Raw genomic sequence first — 20,357 nt, 5'->3', positions numbered from 1 at the left:
TTCTTAGTCGGATCTCAATTGTAGTTCTCGATCACATCTCTTTATCGTGTTCAACCTTCATAAATCAATAAAAGTCCATTTTCGTCAACTGGAATCTGTTTAAATCGTTGTGTTCTAAGGATATTGTTTCCTATATCCTTATTCTCCCATGTTTCATATCTCAAACACTACAAAATACTTAGTGTAGATTTTAGTATCTACAATCCTCTTCGCCATCAGTGGGAGACCCATGTATCTTACACGGAGCTTACCCTCTTCAAAAGGAAAGTTTTCTAGAATAGAATTTCAAACATGCTCAGGAACACCGGCGATATATACTGTCGATTTCTCAAGGCTTATACTCAGACCAGACCAAGTAGTGAACTCGTCGAAGACTGAAATGACACCCTCAATGGATTGTTTTGTAACTTCTACAAAGACCATCATGTCATCTGCGAAACACAAATGAATAAAGCACAGAGACTTGCACCTAGAGTGATACTGAAATTTCTGATCCACCACTGCTTTCTTGAGTTTTAATGATACAACTTTCATACAAATCACAAACAGATATGGTGAGAGAGAATCCTTGACGCAATCCCCGTCCACTCTGAAAGTACCCTGCTAACTCCCCATTGACATGCATTGAGAAGGAAGACTTATACTCAGGTGATAGTCTACATAATCTGATCCAGTGAATGAAAGCAGGTGGGAATTCCGTGACTTCTAAAATTTTGAGAACAAAATCCCATTGTACAGAGTCGAAAGCTTTCGAAATGTCAATTTTCATAGCACATCTCGGACTGATATCAGTTTTGTGATAATCCTTAATCAGCTCAGTTTCCAAGAGAACATTTTCCATCAATAGTCTCCCTTTGATGAATGCTGATTGATTCTCATTTATTCGTGGAAAAGCACCTTGAGCCTATTGGCAAGAATTTTAGACACCACTTTATACACTACATTGCAGCCATCAATAGGCCGGTAATCTTTCATCTATGTTGCTTCAGTCTTCTTTGGAATGAGCGCAATAACTTTAGGATTTATTCTTTTAGGTAAAAACCCCATCCGAAATACTGACTGGAAAACAATCGTGAATTCATGATATGATCGGCCAAGTGGTCTTGAAGATATCACATGGGAAACCATCAGATCCAGGAGATTTGTTTGATGGCGTCGCAAACAGTACCGATTTTATCTCCTCCGCTGAAACCTCCTTAGTTAAAGTACCACTTTCTTCTATTGTGCATCTGAACTTGATCAGGTTACCGAATTCAGCCTCAGTAGCACCAACATAATTATCTGGTTTATTGTTTAGGAATGCTGAGAAAAACCTCACTGCTTCGTCCTTAATATTCTCATGTGTCTCAGCTTTCTTCCTATCTGGACATTTGACTTCACTAATCATGTTTTGGGCTTGACGAGTTCGGAGTTATGAAAAGCTTTGTTGTTCTGGTCTCCTAAATCTGACCAATGGAGCTTTGATCTCTGTTTGAGAAAATCCTCTTCTAAGCTAACAACTTGTAACCTTCTTTCATACGCCCTTTCCTCCTCCTTCACAGCATCCAGTGATGATGTAGCTACAGTTTCTGTTGCTTCTATTGATTCACACGGCGCAATTGCTTAATGAGAAGTATGAAGATGAGAATCATTCAATTGCTGAAAAAGTTGTGACTGAGATAAAATATGAATTACCAAGTTTTTGATGCCAAGGTGTTAAGTAAGAGTCTAGGGCGGATGCTACCGATGAATTATCAAGTTCTTACGCTTTTCAACGCTCTTGGTGATTTTGGAGCTTTTTTTTTGGCAATTTCAAACAAGATTTCTATAATAAAATGCCATGTCCAGTACTTATAACACTTGCTATGTAGACAAAAAAAACAGGAATTTTTATCCAATATTGCTGAGAACGCATTACTTAATGCTATACGAAAACGGGGATGTCTTGTACTTTTGGGTTCGAATGGACAAATACCGAGGAATCCTTTTGGTCGTTCTGTGATGCCATAATTTAATTGCAGGTAAAACGCACAGTCTCATAACTATGTTTGAGACCTTTACCTCATAGTATACCTAACTCTTTGCAATTTATGGACTTTTATGAAGGTTTGCTTACAGTGAAACTTAGAAGAAAATGTATATTGTCAAGAATATGGACTCAGTGCCTCCAATACCCGGGTATAGGGGGATACATGGTCTGTAATGAAGAGCTGGGCGTTACCAGTGCTGTGCAAAGGATTTTTAGGGACCTAAGGAAAGTTTTAACAAGAATTTTATTTACAACTATGATAAAAACAATTTTTTAACACGATACATCATCTTCACCAAATACATAAATCTAAAACTGTAAAAGAATAAGTTTATTATGAAAAATGCTATAATTATATTGTATAAGAAAAAAATAGATGAATTCAGAAGGTGAGTTAATCAAACTCCAGTGTAAGAGTTTTTAAAATAGGTCTAAATTACTAAAATATAAATTATTTTAAATTTTAGGGCAAGGGTTCATTCTATTTTTTTACTTTAAAATAGAGCGACTCTATAATAGAGATGAAGTTTATTCCAATGGTCCTTTATTTTAAAGTAAAAAATAGAGTGATGAACAAAAAAAAAAAACAACTTACAATATATTTGGAGTAAACCTATTTTTCACTCTATTATAGAGTGAGAAATAGAGTACCATTGGAGCATTTCTTACTCTAAACTCTATTTTAGAGTGAAAAATAGAGTGGGGTTGGAGATGCTCTTGTACTAATCGGGCACTGAAGCGAATGTTTTTTTTTAATTTACTGTAGGCACAACTCTTGCCGTTACTAACAAGATCCTTCTTAGAGTTTGTCATGTTCTCAGGGTACTTTCTTGCTTGTTTATTACCCATTGATTTGTCTTAATCCGACAAATAAAGATAACCTAAATAGAATGAAAATCGGAAATCATTGGGAGAAAGTAATCGAAAAATATGTAAAACCACCACCGGAAATGCATAACATATTAAAAATTGCTCTTTTTATAGGTTATACGATTTGTTTCATTCAATAAGTCTCAATCATTCACTCTTTCTCGACGGCTTTAATTCTTAGTCGGTGAACTTAAAGGAAAAAGAAAAGGAGAAGATGGAAGTTGGAAACACTGAGCGAGCAATCACACGTTATAGAGATCAAACTCATCTTTGTGCAAGGACTTACGGGAAAGATCCGGCGAACATCCGTCTGTGTTGATTCTTCCAACAAGTTCTGGACTCGGACTGATCAGATCGGCATTGAGAATCCAATTTGGAACTTGAAAGATTTTGTTTTCCAGGTTACTTCGGAGTTCCTCTCTAAAAAACTTCTGGCGTTTCTATCGATATTTATGATGTTGGTTGCCTGAGGGATCATCTGATTGCTTCCTCGTCAGTAACTTCCTCCGCCCACTGATTTCTTCAAGTCCGCTCAAGAAAAAGCGGCTGAGAATCGCTGGTAGTAAAAGATTCAAGAAAAAGTCCAGATCTGCGGTTAGTTTCGTTGGAGACAGATGTAGTTCGAAAGAAGTTCCGTTAGCCAGATTGGTAAATTTCTCAGACGGCAGTACGGACGTCGGACGTCGTCTTCTCCTCTGCTCTCTCCTCTTAGAGCACCATTATCAGTAGGTTCTCACCATTAGTATCTCACGAATATCAATACAAAATAAAGTAAATGAGTATCTCAAATGTTTAGATACCCGTCAAAAGTCTTAAAATATCTCATTTGAGATACTTTTGACAGGTATCTAAACATTTGAGATACTCATTTACTTTATTTTGTGTTGATATTCGTGAGATACTAATGGTGAGAACCTATTGATAATGGTGCTCTTAGAGACTGGAACGCAATTAAAAATCTGGCAGAAAAAAAATCACGTGAGATCTTATGAGACGGCAGAGGATTTATGTGATGTTTCTTGAAGAAATCGTCAGATATGTTTCAGCTAAGAACATCTCCAACAAGCCCTCTCAATTTTCATGGGTCCACCCTAAAATAAAAGATGAAAGGATGGTTCTCCAACAATCACCCTCAAATTTATTTTATAAAGAATTAATAATTTACGCTCCGGTCTTTAAAATTAATAATATTTATCTATAATTATAAAACTTTTAAAAGCTAATAAAACATATTATTTGAAACATATCAAAATAAAGTATTTAGAGAAAATAAAATAATATGTAGTCAAATATACCTATAAATAGTACAAAAAATATTAAAAAAATTTTTTAATCTAAATACATTTAATAAAATATAACTATAAGTACTAAAATATTATATATAAAAGTTATTTATAGTATTGTGAAACATATATAGTTGTAGGAAGTAAAATGAAAAGTAAATAGTGTTTTAAGAAGGTAAATAGTGCACCTTCAAATTTGAAGATGTATTATTCACCCTCTTAAAATTTGAGAAAATGAAAATCTGTTGGAGTGCAAAAACCTTCCAAAAATAAAAAGATAAAAGACTGTTAGAGATTCTCTAAGGAAAGACACGACGGGACGGCCGGAATCTCTCCATGCTTCAGGTGTTATTTTGATTTTTTTAAACCACATATTTTCTCCACGTGCAGCTCTACTGAATTGTTCAATTCATTTCGTTTGTGAACTCTTAGGCTTTCAATTTCAATTGGTGACTTTTGAACTGAATGTAAAAATAAATAAAAGGATGAACGTGTTAGTGCAAATGAGGCGAAAAAACTAGTGCAGAAAGTAAATGGCACATAAAGTTTGTTAACGGGGTTTGTTTCCTACATTCCTGGGATCTCGTCTAGATTTCATTGACCTAGAATAAGTAGCAACCTACAATTGTTATATAGTACAACACACACACTTGTTTTTACCACTCTTTTCTCAGGAGTAACCTAGAACAAGAATGCAAATACATCATTATTTGCTAACGCATACATCACGCACAACCCTCCTGACACGTCCTTTTCTAGATCTCTTCAATGAAACCGCCGTTGCTAAACTTCCTCTGAATCTAGGTTTCAATCTTTCACTTCTCGGAAGTACTTCACTAAGTACGTCATCACCCAACGCACACCAGTGACACCAAGAGCACGTCATCCCCAACGCACCACACGCTCACCATGAGCTACACACGATGGCCAACTCCACCACACAAAGCATCAACTCCAACGCCACCAAACAGAATCCACATCAGATTCCATCAGAAACTACTTCAGACACTGTTTCGACACCAAGCAGATAACACCAATATACAATGAGATCCTTCTCACTCTTCTATACAAGATCTGGCTTTCTCATAAGGCATGTATGTCCTTATATAGCAGACTAAAACTTGTTTTCTACGTCTTTAACTCACTCTCTCCAAGTCTTCCACTTGCTCTCCAAGTCTTTCCAATACACATAAGGTAACTTTCCATTTATCTTAATAGAAAACTTCATCTTCACTCAAACTCCTTTTTTTCTTTTTGGAAAATGTCAATATGTCTTCAAACACATATCATTTTTCCTTTTCCAAGCTCATCAAGTCCACGCACATCACAAAACTCGATCTCCCATTCAATTTCATTTTCATGAAACACGCCTGTACTACCTCCTGTAGTACTTCACGAACTGATACAGAACACCTCTGCAAACTGTATCTTCAGAACGAATATTCAACCGAAGAAGTGAAAAAGTCAGAAATATATGAAGTTGTGTCCATTTCATTCTTTATAGAAATTAGAGAAGAAATTTTTGTTTCATATTTTTTCTCATTCATAAGGAAATAAGGAAATGAGAGGAATAAAGTGGATCCCATAATTCTATAATATGAAAAGAAATTCAACATGAATGGTATAAAACTTAAGGAATGAACAATTCATCATCATTTTTTTCTTTAATTGTGGTTACCAAATTAAGCCTTATCCCTTTCAGTAAGAACAAAAAGAGAAATCATCTTTTTCTCAATAAGAGAAATCATTTTTTTTTCAATAAGAGAAATCATATATCATTCTTGTTGTGTGATATTAATTTTTCGCAACAGAAAGAATTTTAATAAATGATACTATAAAATACGGTCTTAAAACTATACTAGTGAAACAAAAACACCATGGAATGGTTTCATCATTGCTAATGACTGTCCCTAGTTCATCAATGACGTTCATCTCGGAGCCGACCTCTCCATCCGTATCTTTTCGACTTTGTTAACAGCAAGTACTTAGGTTGCGTGCGTCTGAAGAAACCATGATATATATACTTGCTTATGATGATGTCTTTTAATACATGTTTTGATCATCTTCGCCTTTTGAATCGGAGTCAATTTTGAAGTATATGCCTCTCCTGAAGCTAAATAAGCTTTGAAAGCCAGTGTGTAACATCCCGGGCCCGGCCCAAAATGAAACCCAAGAGCTGCAGGCCCAAGTGAGTGAAACCCTACCCCAAAGCTCCCCCATTCCTTATAAAAGGAGCAGCACACCTAGGGTTTCACCACAAGAGAGACAGCAAGCGAAGCCCTGCCCGACCAGAACCTCGCCGCCGCCTCTCGCCGCCGACGACCAGCCGACCGCCGTCGTCCGCACGCCGCTCGCCGACCGCCCCACGCGCAGCCCGAGCCGTCGATCCCGAGCCCCCAGTCGTCGCCTCCTTGATTCCTTTTCTTGTAACCTTCTCAGATCTGAACCTTAAGGTAATCTAAATCCCTAACCTTCTAAGTCATTGGGTATGACCAGATCTAAACCTAAACCCTCTCTCCTCTTGTGAATCTGTATGGATCAGATCCGGAGTGGTGACCATCTCTTCTCCTTTCTTCCTAGATCCAGATCTACCGCTCCAAGAAACTAAGGTGAGGACTGGGATGTGAACTTATCTCTTGTTGAGTAACTGTAGACATAGTCCTTGGTGATGTGATCTAGATCTTATGTGTATGAATGATGTGCCTGGTGATAGATCGATGGTTCTAATGTGATGTGTGTTATGCGTGAATGATGGAGCCCTAGTCCTACTAGGGCGACGATGAACTGAACTGAAAGTGTCTAGGATGATGATAAGTTGAGACTTGTGTAAAGTGAAAGTTGATGAGTAAGATGAGAAGTGAAGTATGAGTATGAGGTCGTGAAAGTGTAGTTGTCATTGAATCTTGTCTGTAGTCCTGCTTGGACCACCGAGAACGGGTGGGCGTCTAGAGTCTAGGGTGTGATGTGAAAGGAACCGCGCGAGGGCGGGATATAAATAAGCAAGTGTAGTGGCGCCTTAGGATCGAGTCAAGCCAAAAAGGTGGCTGGGTCAGGCTATGAATGGCCGGGGGGCAGACAGTGCAAGGTGGCCAACGTGCTGCAATCCGGGTAGCCTTTAGGAAGCTGGAGAGGGGGATGGTTTTTCCGAGAGCGGGCGCCCCTTCCAGGTTAGGCCGGCACGAGGTGGGACGTCCGTAAACGGCTATAGGTCCTATGTCTAGGTTGATTGGAGTCAGTTTGCTTTTGTCGTGCCTGATCGTATAACTTATGAATGTGTTGAATGTTATTGGGCTTGAGTGAGTTCGTGGGCTCCTGGAGCCTGCCCTCACTAAGTATTCTGTACTCACCCCTCCTTCTTTTCAGGTATGGCTGGGAGAGAGCAGGAGTAGGAGTCCGTATGGTGCAAGTTGTTTCAAGTTTCATTTGTTTTCAGAACCATTTTCATTCGAGTTTTTCTTATGTTATTGAATAATCTGTCTTGGTGTTGAGTTCTACTTATTAGAAAGACGATCTTGAGTTTTAATAAAGGGTTGTTGAATGATCTTTGGAAGACTTAGTATTTTTATAAAGGACCCCGGGATAGGGATGTTACAATTGGTATCAGAGCGGGGGTTAAACCCGCCGGTGCCGTCCCGTGCGGGTATGAAAACAGTCCTTTTTACATTCGGGTTTTAAAGAGTTTTCAAATATTGCAAAAGAGCTTTTAAAGTTTAAGTAACGGAAGTGGAAGCACCACTCGGACCGAAACTCCCTGCTCCCTAGTATGTACACCGGTTTGATCAAATTGGACCTAATACCCGCTTCGTTTGTCACAGGATGCCTCCTAAGAACACGAGAGCCACGCCAGCAGCAGGAACCGCCCAGCGAGCCGCAAGACGGGCCACCCGCTCCGCGTCCCAAGCCTCCAGTGAAGCCGAAAGTCAGAATGTGGGTGCACCAGGAAACGGGAACCCCGCACCGGAGCCAAATGTGGTGAACGCAGCGATCCTAGAGGAGCTGCGGAGGTACCGAGAAGCCTACGGGGGTCAGCTCCCCAACGGTGCAGCCGCAGCTGGAGCCGGGGCCGTTCCGATACCGCCAGCCGTGAACCCGAACCCGATACCACCAGCCGTGGACCCGAACCCGATACCGCCCCCACCACCGCCGCCGGCAGCTCCTGCGGTGGTACCTGCCCAAGGACCCACGTATTGGGACATGATGAGGCATATGAGAAATATGCAGATGGAGTTCTTCAGCGGTAAGGCAGATGCCATCGTTGCCGATAACTGGAGGAGGCAACTCGAGAGGAACTTTCTCTCTGCCCGATGCCCGCCTGAGTTTCGCAGGGATCTGGCAGTCCACCACCTTAAGGATGACGCCCTGGTTTGGTGGGAAGGGGTAGTCGACAGCTCGAATGGGATCCGCTTGACGTATGACGACTTTCTGGAAGAGTTTAACGGGAAGTACTTTCCTTTGGAGGCCATGGACCAGATGGAAAGTAAGTTCCAGGATATCCGGCAGGGCTCCCGGAACGTAAGGGAGTACGGGGATGAATTTCACAGACTCCGGAGGTTTGCAGGTCATTACTTGAGCGACCGAGAGCTGGTTCGACGGTTCCTCAAAGGGATGAGGATCGAGTTAAGGAACAGTTGCAATGTGCGAGACTACCGCAATGTTCACGAGCTGATTGAGAAGGCTGCTGAGCAGGAAGCAGGGTTAGAAGAGGAGCGGAAGCAGAACCAAACCTATCAGAACCGGGGAGTCAAACGGACCCGTGACGCAACCCCAGCCGGGGAAGCCGCCCCGGCAAAGCCTCAGTGTCGGAGGTGTGGTCGGAACCACTCTGGAGAGTGCCGGGTGGGCGCGTGCTACAACTGCGGGCAACCCGGGCATGCTTTCCGAGATTTCCCGAACGAAAGACGGGTGCGACCGGACAGAATCCGATGCTACCGTTGCAACCAGGATGGACACATTGCCCGAGACTGCCGAGTGCAACTAGGAGGGAATGTAGGAGGAGCACCACCGCAGCAGCAAAGAGAACCAGCTGGAAGGCCACGTGCTTATGTGGCTGAGGCCCCTAAGGGTCCCGAACCAATCGCGGGTATGCTCTATTACCGAATATTCGTTGCATTTAAGTGAGTTTAGAACTGAGGTTGCATAGCTTAGCGTTAGTATTATGTAGGATCCGTCGCGGTCGGGGGAGTGACGGCGTTCACTCTCTTCGACACCGGGGCAACCCATAGTTTTGTGAGCCCCAACCTTACTCGCGAATGGGCTTTTAAGGGGAGCTACAACACCAAGGTTGCGGGGGTCGAAACTGCAGGGAAGGAGAAGTTATCAACGAAAGGGAAGTACGAAGAAGTACCAGTGATCCTCGCAGGCGTAAACCTACCCGTGGACTTGCTGGAGTTGGAGCTCGGACGGTACGAGGTGATACTAGGAATGGACTGGTTAGCTCAGCACGGAGCTATAATAGATTGCGCCAAGACATGTGTTCGTATTCCGCTAGACGGGAGGCAGATTGTGTATCGAGGGATGAAGACCAGGACTGGAGTGTCGGTTATCTCGTTGGTACAAGCGGAAGAAGCAATTAGAAAAGGGGGTGAAGCCTTTCTAGCCACCATAGAAATGGTGGGGGAGACGGAGGCACCAGAATTGGGAGGTATCCCCATTGCTGCGGAATATACGGATGTGTTTGAACCATTACGCGGACCTCCCCCACACCGGAGCAATGCTTTCACGATTGAACTAGAGCCCGGGACTGCCCCGGTCTCCAAGGCGCCTTACCGGTTGGCACCCGCAGAAATGGCGGAACTCAAGAAGCAGTTGGGAGACCTAGTAGAGAAGGGATTCATAAGACCGAGCAGCTCACCGTGGGGTGCACCGGTGCTGTTCGTAAAGAAGAAGGACGGGAGTATGCGCCTCTGCATAGACTATCGGGGGTTGAACAAAGTGACCGTTAAGAACAAGTACCCCCTTCCCCGCACAGACGAACTTTTGGACCAGCTGGGAGGAGCCACTTGGTTCTCAAAGATCGACCTCGCGTCAGGGTACCATCAAATCCCCATCCACCAGGAAGACATTAGCAAGACGGCGTTCCGTACCCGGTATGGGCACTATGAGTTCGTGGTAATGCCCTTCGGTCTGACTAACGCACCGGCAGCCTTCATGGGACTGATGAACGACATCTTTCGGGAATACCTCGACCGGTGTGTGATTGTCTTCATTGACGATATCTTAGTTTACTCCAAGAGCAGAGACGAACATGAGCGGCATTTGTCAATGGTGTTGGATAAGTTAAGGGAGCATAGGCTGTATGCGAAACTCAGCAAGTGCAGTTTCTGGCAGCGGAAGATCGGCTTCCTTGGACACGTGATCTCCGAAGCTGGTGTAGAGGTCGACCCGGAAAAGATAGAAGCAATCATGAAATGGCCGACACCGTGCAACGCAACTGAGATACGTAGTTTCCCGGGCCTGGCAGGGTATTACCGTAAATTCGTCGATGGATTCGCAGCTACAGCAAGACCCCTCACCCGGTTGACGAGCAAGGAGGAAAAATTTGCATGGTCGGAAGCATGCGAAGGGGGATTTAAACAACTAAAGGAAGCCCTGACTAAGGCTCCGGTACTGGTCTTACCCAAACCCGGAATACCTTTCACCGTCTATACCGATGCATCTGGAGTGGGGCTGGGATGTGTACTCATGCAAGAAGGACGGGTCATTGCATACGCGTCCAGGCAACTACGGAAACACGAGGCTAACTACCCGACGCATGACCTAGAACTGGCAGCCGTAGTTTTTGCCCTAAAAATCTGGGGATCATATCTCTACGGAGAGAAAGTACAAATCTACACCGACCACAAGAGCCTGAAGTATGTCTTCACCCAGGGAGATCTAAACTTGCGCCAGCGCAGATGGATGGAGCTACTGGCGGATTACGATCTGAATATTGATTACCACCCCGGAAAAGCCAACCTGGTGGCGGACGCCCTGAGCCGAAGAAAAGCCGATGTATCCGCCGCTAAGGAAACACGGGAGCTAGCCGTGACCCTAGCACAGCTGTGTCTACGGGCGACGTCAGTAGACGAGAACAGTGCCGGGCTAGAGGCTGTGGAACAAGCCGACTTACTTAGACGCATTCGTAGCGCCCAGGAGTCCGACCTCGCACTTCAAGAATTGGTTGATAAAGAGGTAGTCGGATATCGCACTGCCAGCAATGGGACCATCTTGTTTAGAGGTCGAGTATGTGTGCCCAACGGAAAGGAGCTGAAGGAGGAAGTGTTAGCTCATGCCCACCAGTCGCGACTTTCTATTCACCCGGGAATGACGAAAATGTACCACGACCTGAAACAATACTACCATTGGGAAGGGATGAAGAGAGACGTGGGTGAGTGGGTTTCCCGGTGTCGGACTTGCCAACTAGTGAAAGCTGAACGTGGGGTCCCCGGAGGTCTACTACAAGAACTACCCTTACCACAATGGAAATGGGACATGGTGACGATGGATTTTGTCACAGGGTTACCGAGGACGACAGGAAACAAGGATGCAGTATGGGTTATCGTCGACCGCCTGACCAAATCAGCCCACTTCCTACCTATCAGGACCACTGATAAGACCGAAGATTTGGCACGGGAGTACTTGAGCTCGATCGTAAGGTTGCATGGGGTACCAGTCAGTATAGTATCTGACCGAGACCCGAAGTTCACCTCCAACTTTTGGCAAGCCTTCCAAAAGGCGTTGGGAACTAAAGTCCATCTAAGTACTGCATATCACCCCCAGACAGACGGACAGTCCGAAAGGACCATAAGGACATTAGAGGATCTCCTCCGGTCGAGTGTCCTGGAATGGGGAGGTAAATGGGGCGAACACCTACCTTGGGCGGAGTTCTCCTATAATAACAGCTATCACTCGAGCATTAGAATGTCTCCCTATGAAGCGCTGTACGGTCGACCATGCCGCACCCCCTTATGTTGGACCGAAGTGGGGGAGACACTCGACATGACACCCGAGTTAGTCCAAGAGGCAAGGGAACAAGTGGAATTTCTCAAGGAGAAGTTGAAAGAAGCCCATGACCGCCAGAAGAGTTATGCCGACAAGCATAGAAAGAATTTAGAATTTTCAGTGGGAGATGAGGTGTATTTGAAGATGAGGACCTTTCGAGGAAGTGACCCAAACCGGAAGTTGAAGAAACTGAGGCCTAGGTACATGGGTCCGTACGCGATCACGGAAAGGATCAGCTCGGTCGCGTACCGACTCGCCTTACCAGCAGCATTGTCAGACTTCCACGACGTATTTCACGTATCGGTACTCCGGAGATTAGTAAGAGAACCAGAGCTCATTCTACCACATCCACCTGCGGACGCTCAGCGTAATCTGACATTGGTTAGTGAACCGGTAAAGATCATGGATAGAAAGGAAGTTAGTAGCCGCGGGAAAAAGGCAAGAATGGTGCTAGTACGTTGGGAAAGGGACGGAATCTATGAAGATGTGTGGGAACCTGAATCGCAACTGCGGAATAGCCACCCCGGGATGTTTGAGGATCTTGAGAGGAACTGGAACGAGACCCAGAATTCGGGAACGAATTCATTTCTAGTGGGGGAGAGTTGTAACATCCCGGGCCCGGCCCAAAATGAAACCCAAGAGCTGCAGGCCCAAGTGAGTGAAACCCTACCCCAAAGCTCCCCCATTCCTTATAAAAGGAGCAGCACACCTAGGGTTTCACCACAAGAGAGACAGCAAGCGAAGCCCTGCCCGACCAGAACCTCGCCGCCGCCTCTCACCGCCGACGACCAGCCGACCGCCGTCGTCCGCACGCCGCTCGCCGACCGCCCCACGCGCAGCCCGAGCCGTCGATCCCGAGCCCCCAGTCGTCGCCTCCTTGATTCCTTTTCTTGTAACCTTCTCAGATCTGAACCTTAAGGTAATCTAAATCCCTAACCTTCTAAGTCATTGGGTATGACCAGATCTAAACCTAAACCCTCTCTCCTCTTGTGAATCTGTATGGATCAGATCCGGAGTGGTGACCATCTCTTCTCCTTTCTTCCTAGATCCAGATCTACCGCTCCAAGAAACTAAGGTGAGGACTGGGATGTGAACTTATCTCTTGTTGAGTAACTGTAGACATAGTCCTTGGTGATGTGATCTAGATCTTATGTGTATGAATGATGTGCCTGGTGATAGATCGATGGTTCTAATGTGATGTGTGTTATGCGTGAATGATGGAGCCCTAGTCCTACTAGGGCGACGATGAACTGAACTGAAAGTGTCTAGGATGATGATAAGTTGAGACTTGTGTAAAGTGAAAGTTGATGAGTAAGATGAGAAGTGAAGTATGAGTATGAGGTCGTGAAAGTGTAGTTGTCATTGAATCTTGTCTGTAGTCCTGCTTGGACCACCGAGAACGGGTGGGCGTCTAGAGTCTAGGGTGTGATGTGAAAGGAACCGCGCGAGGGCGGGATATAAATAAGCAAGTGTAGTGGCGCCTTAGGATCGAGTCAAGCCAAAAAGGTGGCTGGGTCAGGCTATGAATGGCCGGGGGGCAGACAGTGCAAGGTGGCCAACGTGCTGCAATCCGGGTAGCCTTTAGGAAGCTGGAGAGGGGGATGGTTTTTCCGAGAGCGGGCGCCCCTTCCAGGTTAGGCCGGCACGAGGTGGGACGTCCGTAAACGGCTATAGGTCCTATGTCTAGGTTGATTGGAGTCAGTTTGCTTTTGTCGTGCCTGATCGTATAACTTATGAATGTGTTGAATGTTATTGGGCTTGAATGAGTTCGTGGGCTCCTGGAGCCTGCCCTCACTGAGTATTCTGTACTCACTCCTCCTTCTTTTCAGGTATGGTTGGGAGAGAGCAGGAGTAGGAGTCCGTATGGTGCAAGTTGTTTCAAGTTTCATTTGTTTTCAGAACCATTTTCATTCGAGTTTTTCTTATGTTATTGAATAATCTATCTTGGTGTTGAGTTCTACTTATTAGAAAGACGATCTTGAGTTTTAATAAAGGGTTTTTGAATGATCTTTGGAAGACTTAGTATTTTTATAAAGGACCCCGGGATAGGGATGTTACACACTGACCTACGATAATATATTCAGACTGCAAAAAGATACATGGTTGAAACAGAGAAATTATATAATAATCACATTGCAGGAAACCCCAGAAAGAAATAAAGCTGGTTTATATTATTATTATTTTTTAAAGAAGAATCTATTCGGTCCCTGCGATCTTCTTCTTCAAGGAATCAACATCCTCAGCCAATTCCTTTCTGCTTGACTGAAAGAAAGATGAACAGTGAAATTTTGATTCATGTCAGATATCATTGATGCCTTTTTTTTTAATAGATTACGCAGTTCTGTTACCTTGAAAAGAAGGTATCTGTAAACGAACCATCCTGTGTACCCGAGACCAACAAGTTCCATAACTTTCGGAAGCTACACTCAAAACAGCACAAACATCAATGGAGTCGAACCGATTACACTTACTCTGATTTTTAAAAGGTTAAAAGATTGTATTGTTGTTACCAGAGGAACAGAATTGATGGCACGAACAACAATGGAAGATAACCAAACAGCCAGAATGGCTCCTCCTCCATATATTATTACAGTCGACTTGTTCTCAAGACCATCCCACTGCACCGCAACCCAAAATCAAAACAAAACACAGAGCCAATCCAACGTCTGTTTCGTTTTTGTTTCGATCACAAACAAACAGGCAATGGGTTCTTACTTTTTCCTTCAAGTCTGTGAAGAGTTCGTTGGTGTCAATTGACGTTGAGGTCTCATCTGATGAAGAAGCTCTCATCTTCATCAATTCAACCTTCTGCAAACCATTACCTGCAATTTAAACCGGAGAATGCAATGCTGTTGGTTTAGATTCATGAAATCAAATCATTTCGACACCATCCGTACAAGATGTATTTAAACCAAGATTATAAACCGAATTTAAACCACTATATCGAACCTGAAACTAGGTTCAGCGGAACAGTGAGAGAGGATCGGCCAAAAGAGCGAGGAGGCAGCGGAGTAAGGTAAGGAACGGCGGAGAAGCGGTTAGAGACGGAGGTGACACATGGAATCATCACTGCCACAGAGGAAGAAGCTGCTACTGTCATCGCTGTAAGAACAGATTCATGGCTAGTCTATATATCCGTATGCAAATATCTTAGATCGCAAGTATGTTAGTGCATAAAGAAAAGACACATAGAAATTTGTTAACGAGGTTCGTTTCCTACATCCCCGGGACCAAGTTCAGAACTCATTCACTAGAAAAGATAGCAACAACAATTGTCATATGGTACCAGCACACACCCGTGCTGACCACTCTTAGCTAGAATTACAATGATGAGAGCAATTACTACTCCTTGTCTTCTTGACGAGTATAATTCTCTATAACAAAACTACCAGATCTCTCGGCTGGTAGGACGACGTCACACACATCCATGTGCATCTTCAATAAACCCTAGACGCGTGACTGCTCATGTCACCGCCTTCGTCGCTTTATACTCCAACGAGTAAACCCTAATCTTCTCAAGCCCACTAATCTCATCTTATTAGTTAGGCTTTTCGTTGTACCTAAGTCCACATAGATCTTCTAATGTCTTGAAACCCACGTGACTCTTTTCCTTTAATAATCATCCATTGCATATGGAAATATCCCACATCATCGCATCTTGATATTTCATTTTTCTTCTCCGAAGCGTGTGTCACACACCACTCTCCATGTGTAACACAGGTGCACGAACCAAAGCTTCACCACTGCAGCAACTTTGTTTTCCACGTTCAGCACCTTCTAGACATCATCTTGTCACAGCTACTTATGTTGCGTCTCACAGCTTCATACAAACTCAGTCAACACAACTCAACAATCTCTCCCTTGTTGTCTGAGTTTAAGGATCCATGGGAAATCTCCAACAGCTTCTCGTTACATCAAGCATGATGCTCAAAAGAACAATCTTCTTCAATCTCTCCCTTTTTTATTTGAATGTGTCAACTCAAGCTCATCCACCAGTAATCACATAGCAATAGCTCTCCCTGCATCATTACAATCGCCATTGTAGCGCACACCAGATAATCTATTCCTCTTCTTCTCCTTTATGTTCTCCACACTCGATTCTCTCTTTTCAGCTGCCTTTTTGACTAGACAAAATTTTGTATACCAACACGTGGACGTTCCTCGTGGTCTTATTGGTTGCTGCTCTTATCTTTAGATATCCAACTCAGTGGGGTGTTTATAGGATGCAAGTTTTAAGGCCCATTTATAATATGGACCCATTATAAAACCCATCATCTTATATAATCGAACGCTTTTGTCGCCTCTTCTCTATGCTAGTCTAGGTGAGAAAAGAAAACATAGAAAAATGATGCACATAGAAAAAAACGATTATTCAAACCGTTGATCTTGTCTCTTTGGCAAGAAGATACCAGGAAGTGATCGTCAACATCTTAAAGATATACTAGGCATACAAAATGAAGGAGGAATGGGATCCTACTTAGGAATACCAGATGATATCAGTGGGTCTAAATGTAAGTTATTTGCATTCCTTAAGGAGAAGCTATTAAACATAGTGAATGGATGGACTGGCAGATGGTTATCGAAGGGTGGAAAGGAAGTGCTAATCAAGTCTATCCTACTTGCTCTACCGACTTATGTGATGTCTAGTTTCTTACTCCCTCTAGAAATTTGTGAGAACCTCGTTAATGCCATTGCACAATTCTGGTGGAGTTCAAATCCGCCAAAGAAAGGGATACACTGGGCTACATGGAATAAGATGTGCAAACCTAGAGAAGAAGGTGGAATTGGATTTCACATGATCCATGAGTTTAATCTAGCTCTTCTAGCTAAACAGTTATGGCGGCTTGTTCAGTTTCCAGACTCACTAGTGGCAAGGGTACTAAGAGGTAAATATTATAGGTTGAGTTCGCCTTTGCGAATTTGCTCTGTCGACTCCCCATCGTATGTGTGGACAAGTATCATCGCAGCAAAGAAACTACTGTTGTTGGGGATCAGGAACAAAGTACATTCGGGGTATGAGATTAAAGTATGGCAGGATCCATGGATCCCATCAGTGCCAGCGCGACCGGCTCGTGCTAGTGCTCCAGTGGTACGCCCGGGAATGACAGCTAGTAGCCTCATTAATTTCCAGACGAAAGAGTGGGATCTCTAAATGCTTGAACAGTATGTTCATCATGAGGACATACCAAGCATTCAGAGTATGGCCATAAGCCCAACTCACCGACCATATACGTTTTGCTGGAATTATACCAAAAATGGACAATACACAGTAAAATCTGGATATTGGGTAGCTACAAAAATTCTGAAGGACGCAGAGGAAAGACAAGTTCTGGAACCCAGTATTACTAAGCTCCAAGCCTTTGCTTGGAAGGTGAGTGCTCCACAAAAGGTTCGCCATCTTTTATGGCAACTGATCACAGGACAGGTACCGGTAACAAGAAATCTAGTACGAAGAAACATGAGATGTGACAACTACTGTCCAAGATGTGGAGAGTCAGAAGAGACTGCTACCCATGCAATCTTTGAATGTCCACCAGCTCTTCAAACATGGGCGCTGTCATCAACACCATCCAGCCCTCAAATTTTTCCTTCTACGAGCATATACAATAATATGGATTATCTGTTCTGGAGGAAAAATAGCATTCTAGAGTCAGAAGATGATAGGGATTTATACCCATTGATTATCTGGTATATATGAAAAGCTCGCAATGATAAGTTATTCAGGGGAATAGACAGGGATCCAGGTGAGCTAGTTAGGCATGCAGAGAGCGAATGCCAAGCTTGGCATAATGCTAGGGAGAATATGAATACGCTTCAAGTTATTCAAGAGCCTCAAGTCCTAAGCTTGGGTGATATATGCATGATAGATGGTTCATGGACCTCTACAGATCAATTCAGTGGACTTGGATGGGTTTTGAAAGATAGCAGGGGGAAGATCCAGTTGATGGGACGAGGAACTTGAGGAGAAGGGAGTCAGCTCTACACTCGGAATTGGAAGCTCTGAAATGGACAATGGAAACAATGCTGCAACATTCAAACTGCCAGAGATTTGGAACAGACTGCAAAGACCTGATTGCAATGCTAACGGAACCGCAAGCTTGGCCAAGCTTCTCAACTGAATTGGAGATGATCCAAACGATCAAGATGTGCTATTCGGACTTCAAAATATGCTACGTACCAAGAACTGAAAATGTGATAGCTGACTCATTAGCTAGAAATGCTCGTACCTTTCATAGATCGTTATGCTACTTTGGTTGTTTTATTCTGGTATGGTTACCCAGAGTACCTCAAGTTTTAGTAATAGAATAGCCTTTTGATGCAAAAAAAAAAAACTGTTGATCTTGTTTTACGATAATCATCACGACTTATGAGGATAATACGAGAAAAATATGAACATAAAAAGGAATTCAAAAACAAGGAACCTTAAAATACTAATCTTATCATTATCAATTTAAGTTAGTAAACATTGTGCTAAAACAAATATAGTTATACAACAAACCCCACTAAAATCGAGCGATGGTAGAGTTCTTCTTCGCCATATACTTTTTGGGGTAGAAATGTAAATATCAAATATCATTATTAACATGGTAAGTGGTAAGGAAGGTTTGGTTAGAAATGAATTTGAAATCCCATTTGCTATATAGCTAATCCGATCAAAACTTGGCCAACTGAACGATGAGTATGAGAAACTACAGCCGGAGAAAGCTTTAGTGGTAACAGTTTACTCAACATATCACTCATATACTACTGCAAGTAGTCTACTTGTAGTGGAAGGAAAGTCAACTAGCCGCTTTCTTAGATTTGTAGCTCTCTACATTCCAAAGCAAAAAAAGATTCCTGAGTTTGACAAGGAGACGTAGTAGTTTATGGTTGATTCCTTTGTTCCCGCCCTTTTTAGATCTGCAACCACTTGATTGGTGATGATAGATAGCTTTAGTTATATTATCTAAGAAAATGGACTAGAGACAAGGGGACGTAGTAGTCTATGGTCCTTTTCTGTAGAAAATTTTCATGTGCGTAAAATTTTCCAAACCTGTTCTGTTTACCATTCTCTAAAGGGATAGCAAATCAATTTTGTTTCATTTCTCTATTTTTGTTTCAAAATAGTATATAAAGTTAAATTCATTTTAGTTAAGAAGTTATTTTATTCAGAAAAGAGTAATACATTGGAATATTAATTTTATTATGTATCATTTAATTATTCTATTTTTTAACGTCTGGATTGATATTGATCAAGAGAGTTGAAAACCCAATACAAAGGTAATGCCTTCTAGGACACGGTAGATAAAATGAAAATTAAAGCAATAACACTCTAAATAAGAATCAAACATTGCTTCTATTCTTTTCTCTTGCAAGTCGATCATGGAGCCAAGAGGGACCTCCCAGGGCTAGGTAAGATTGGGATCTTCCATCTCGCAGAACACTCCTCGCTATGTCACGGGCAATCCCATTATGGTTGAAACTTTTTCTCCCTCAAAAGATACCATCGTACCGCAAACTTCTCTTTTAGCTTCATCACTTGTTGTAACAGGTCTCTGTACCGGGGCCAATGCAGAGGTGATTTAATGGTTTCTATTACTTCATTGTAGTCCGATGTTGATGCAGCAACATAGTTTCTTTACCGCCAAGCAATCATTTTAAAACTTCCTATTTACTTAGATTTCCTTTTCTTTCAAGTTATGTTATATTTCCTTTTCTTGTGTTTCTTAAACCTAAAGGGATTAGTCGTTTGTGACCGACTCTCTAGCCTATATAAAGGCGTCTTAGTATTGTTTTTAAAACTCAGCTTTTGAAAGATAATAAACTAGAGTTTTCTCTAAAGCCTTGCATTGATTCGATTATGTCATCAATACGAGAGCCTTGTTTCGAATTTGATTAAGTTCTTCGATTCAAGAAGTCAGGTCTCTAAAGATTTAACCTAAATCTTTAGATTTGAGCTGAGTTACCGTTGATACGCTGCGCCAGGTTGGTATCAGAGCTTTGCTATGCTCCTCGAAATTTTTTTTTCGTTCATCATGACAAGACCTCGTCGCGCCCCTGTTCAAACTGAAGCAGAAATCACCCGTGATGCAATCGCTGAGCTTTGATAAGAGGACTTTTCAAGGGTCCAATTATGCAAATCAAAGTAGTACTTCAGATGTCAATCCATTCCTAGTTCATTTTAAAGCAAAGAGAATACAAGTCTATACTTAATCTAAGTCTAATGATTGAGTGAA

The 20,357-nt window shown here is 42.9% G+C and overlaps 2 protein-coding genes across 2 annotated transcripts; both read right to left on the bottom strand.

The window, feature by feature from the left end:
- Positions 1 to 285: 285 nt before the first annotated feature.
- On the bottom strand, positions 286 to 1,387 carry LOC108833551 (uncharacterized). The gene is made up of 3 exons (XM_018606959.1): positions 1,169 to 1,387; positions 526 to 904; positions 286 to 431 (listed from the first exon to the last, which is right to left on the bottom strand). Exons 1-3 carry the CDS (start codon positions 1,385 to 1,387, stop codon positions 286 to 288), a joined length of 744 nt encoding a protein of 247 aa, XP_018462461.1.
- A 12,892-nt stretch (positions 1,388 to 14,279) lies between these two features.
- On the bottom strand, positions 14,280 to 15,241 carry LOC108831254 (protein CURVATURE THYLAKOID 1A, chloroplastic-like). The gene is made up of 5 exons (XM_018604814.2): positions 15,091 to 15,241; positions 14,857 to 14,963; positions 14,652 to 14,759; positions 14,490 to 14,561; positions 14,280 to 14,403 (listed from the first exon to the last, which is right to left on the bottom strand). Exons 1-5 carry the CDS (start codon positions 15,239 to 15,241, stop codon positions 14,338 to 14,340), a joined length of 504 nt encoding a protein of 167 aa, XP_018460316.1. The 3' UTR covers positions 14,280 to 14,337.
- Positions 15,242 to 20,357: the final 5,116 nt, after the last annotated feature.

The sequence above is a fragment of the Raphanus sativus genome, chromosome 2, assembly GCF_000801105.2.
Source record: "Raphanus sativus cultivar WK10039 chromosome 2, ASM80110v3, whole genome shotgun sequence".
NCBI classification, from domain to species: domain Eukaryota; kingdom Viridiplantae; phylum Streptophyta; class Magnoliopsida; order Brassicales; family Brassicaceae; genus Raphanus; species Raphanus sativus.
The sequence above is the reverse complement of the archived record's forward strand: the minus strand, read 5'-3'. Positions and strand labels throughout refer to the sequence as shown.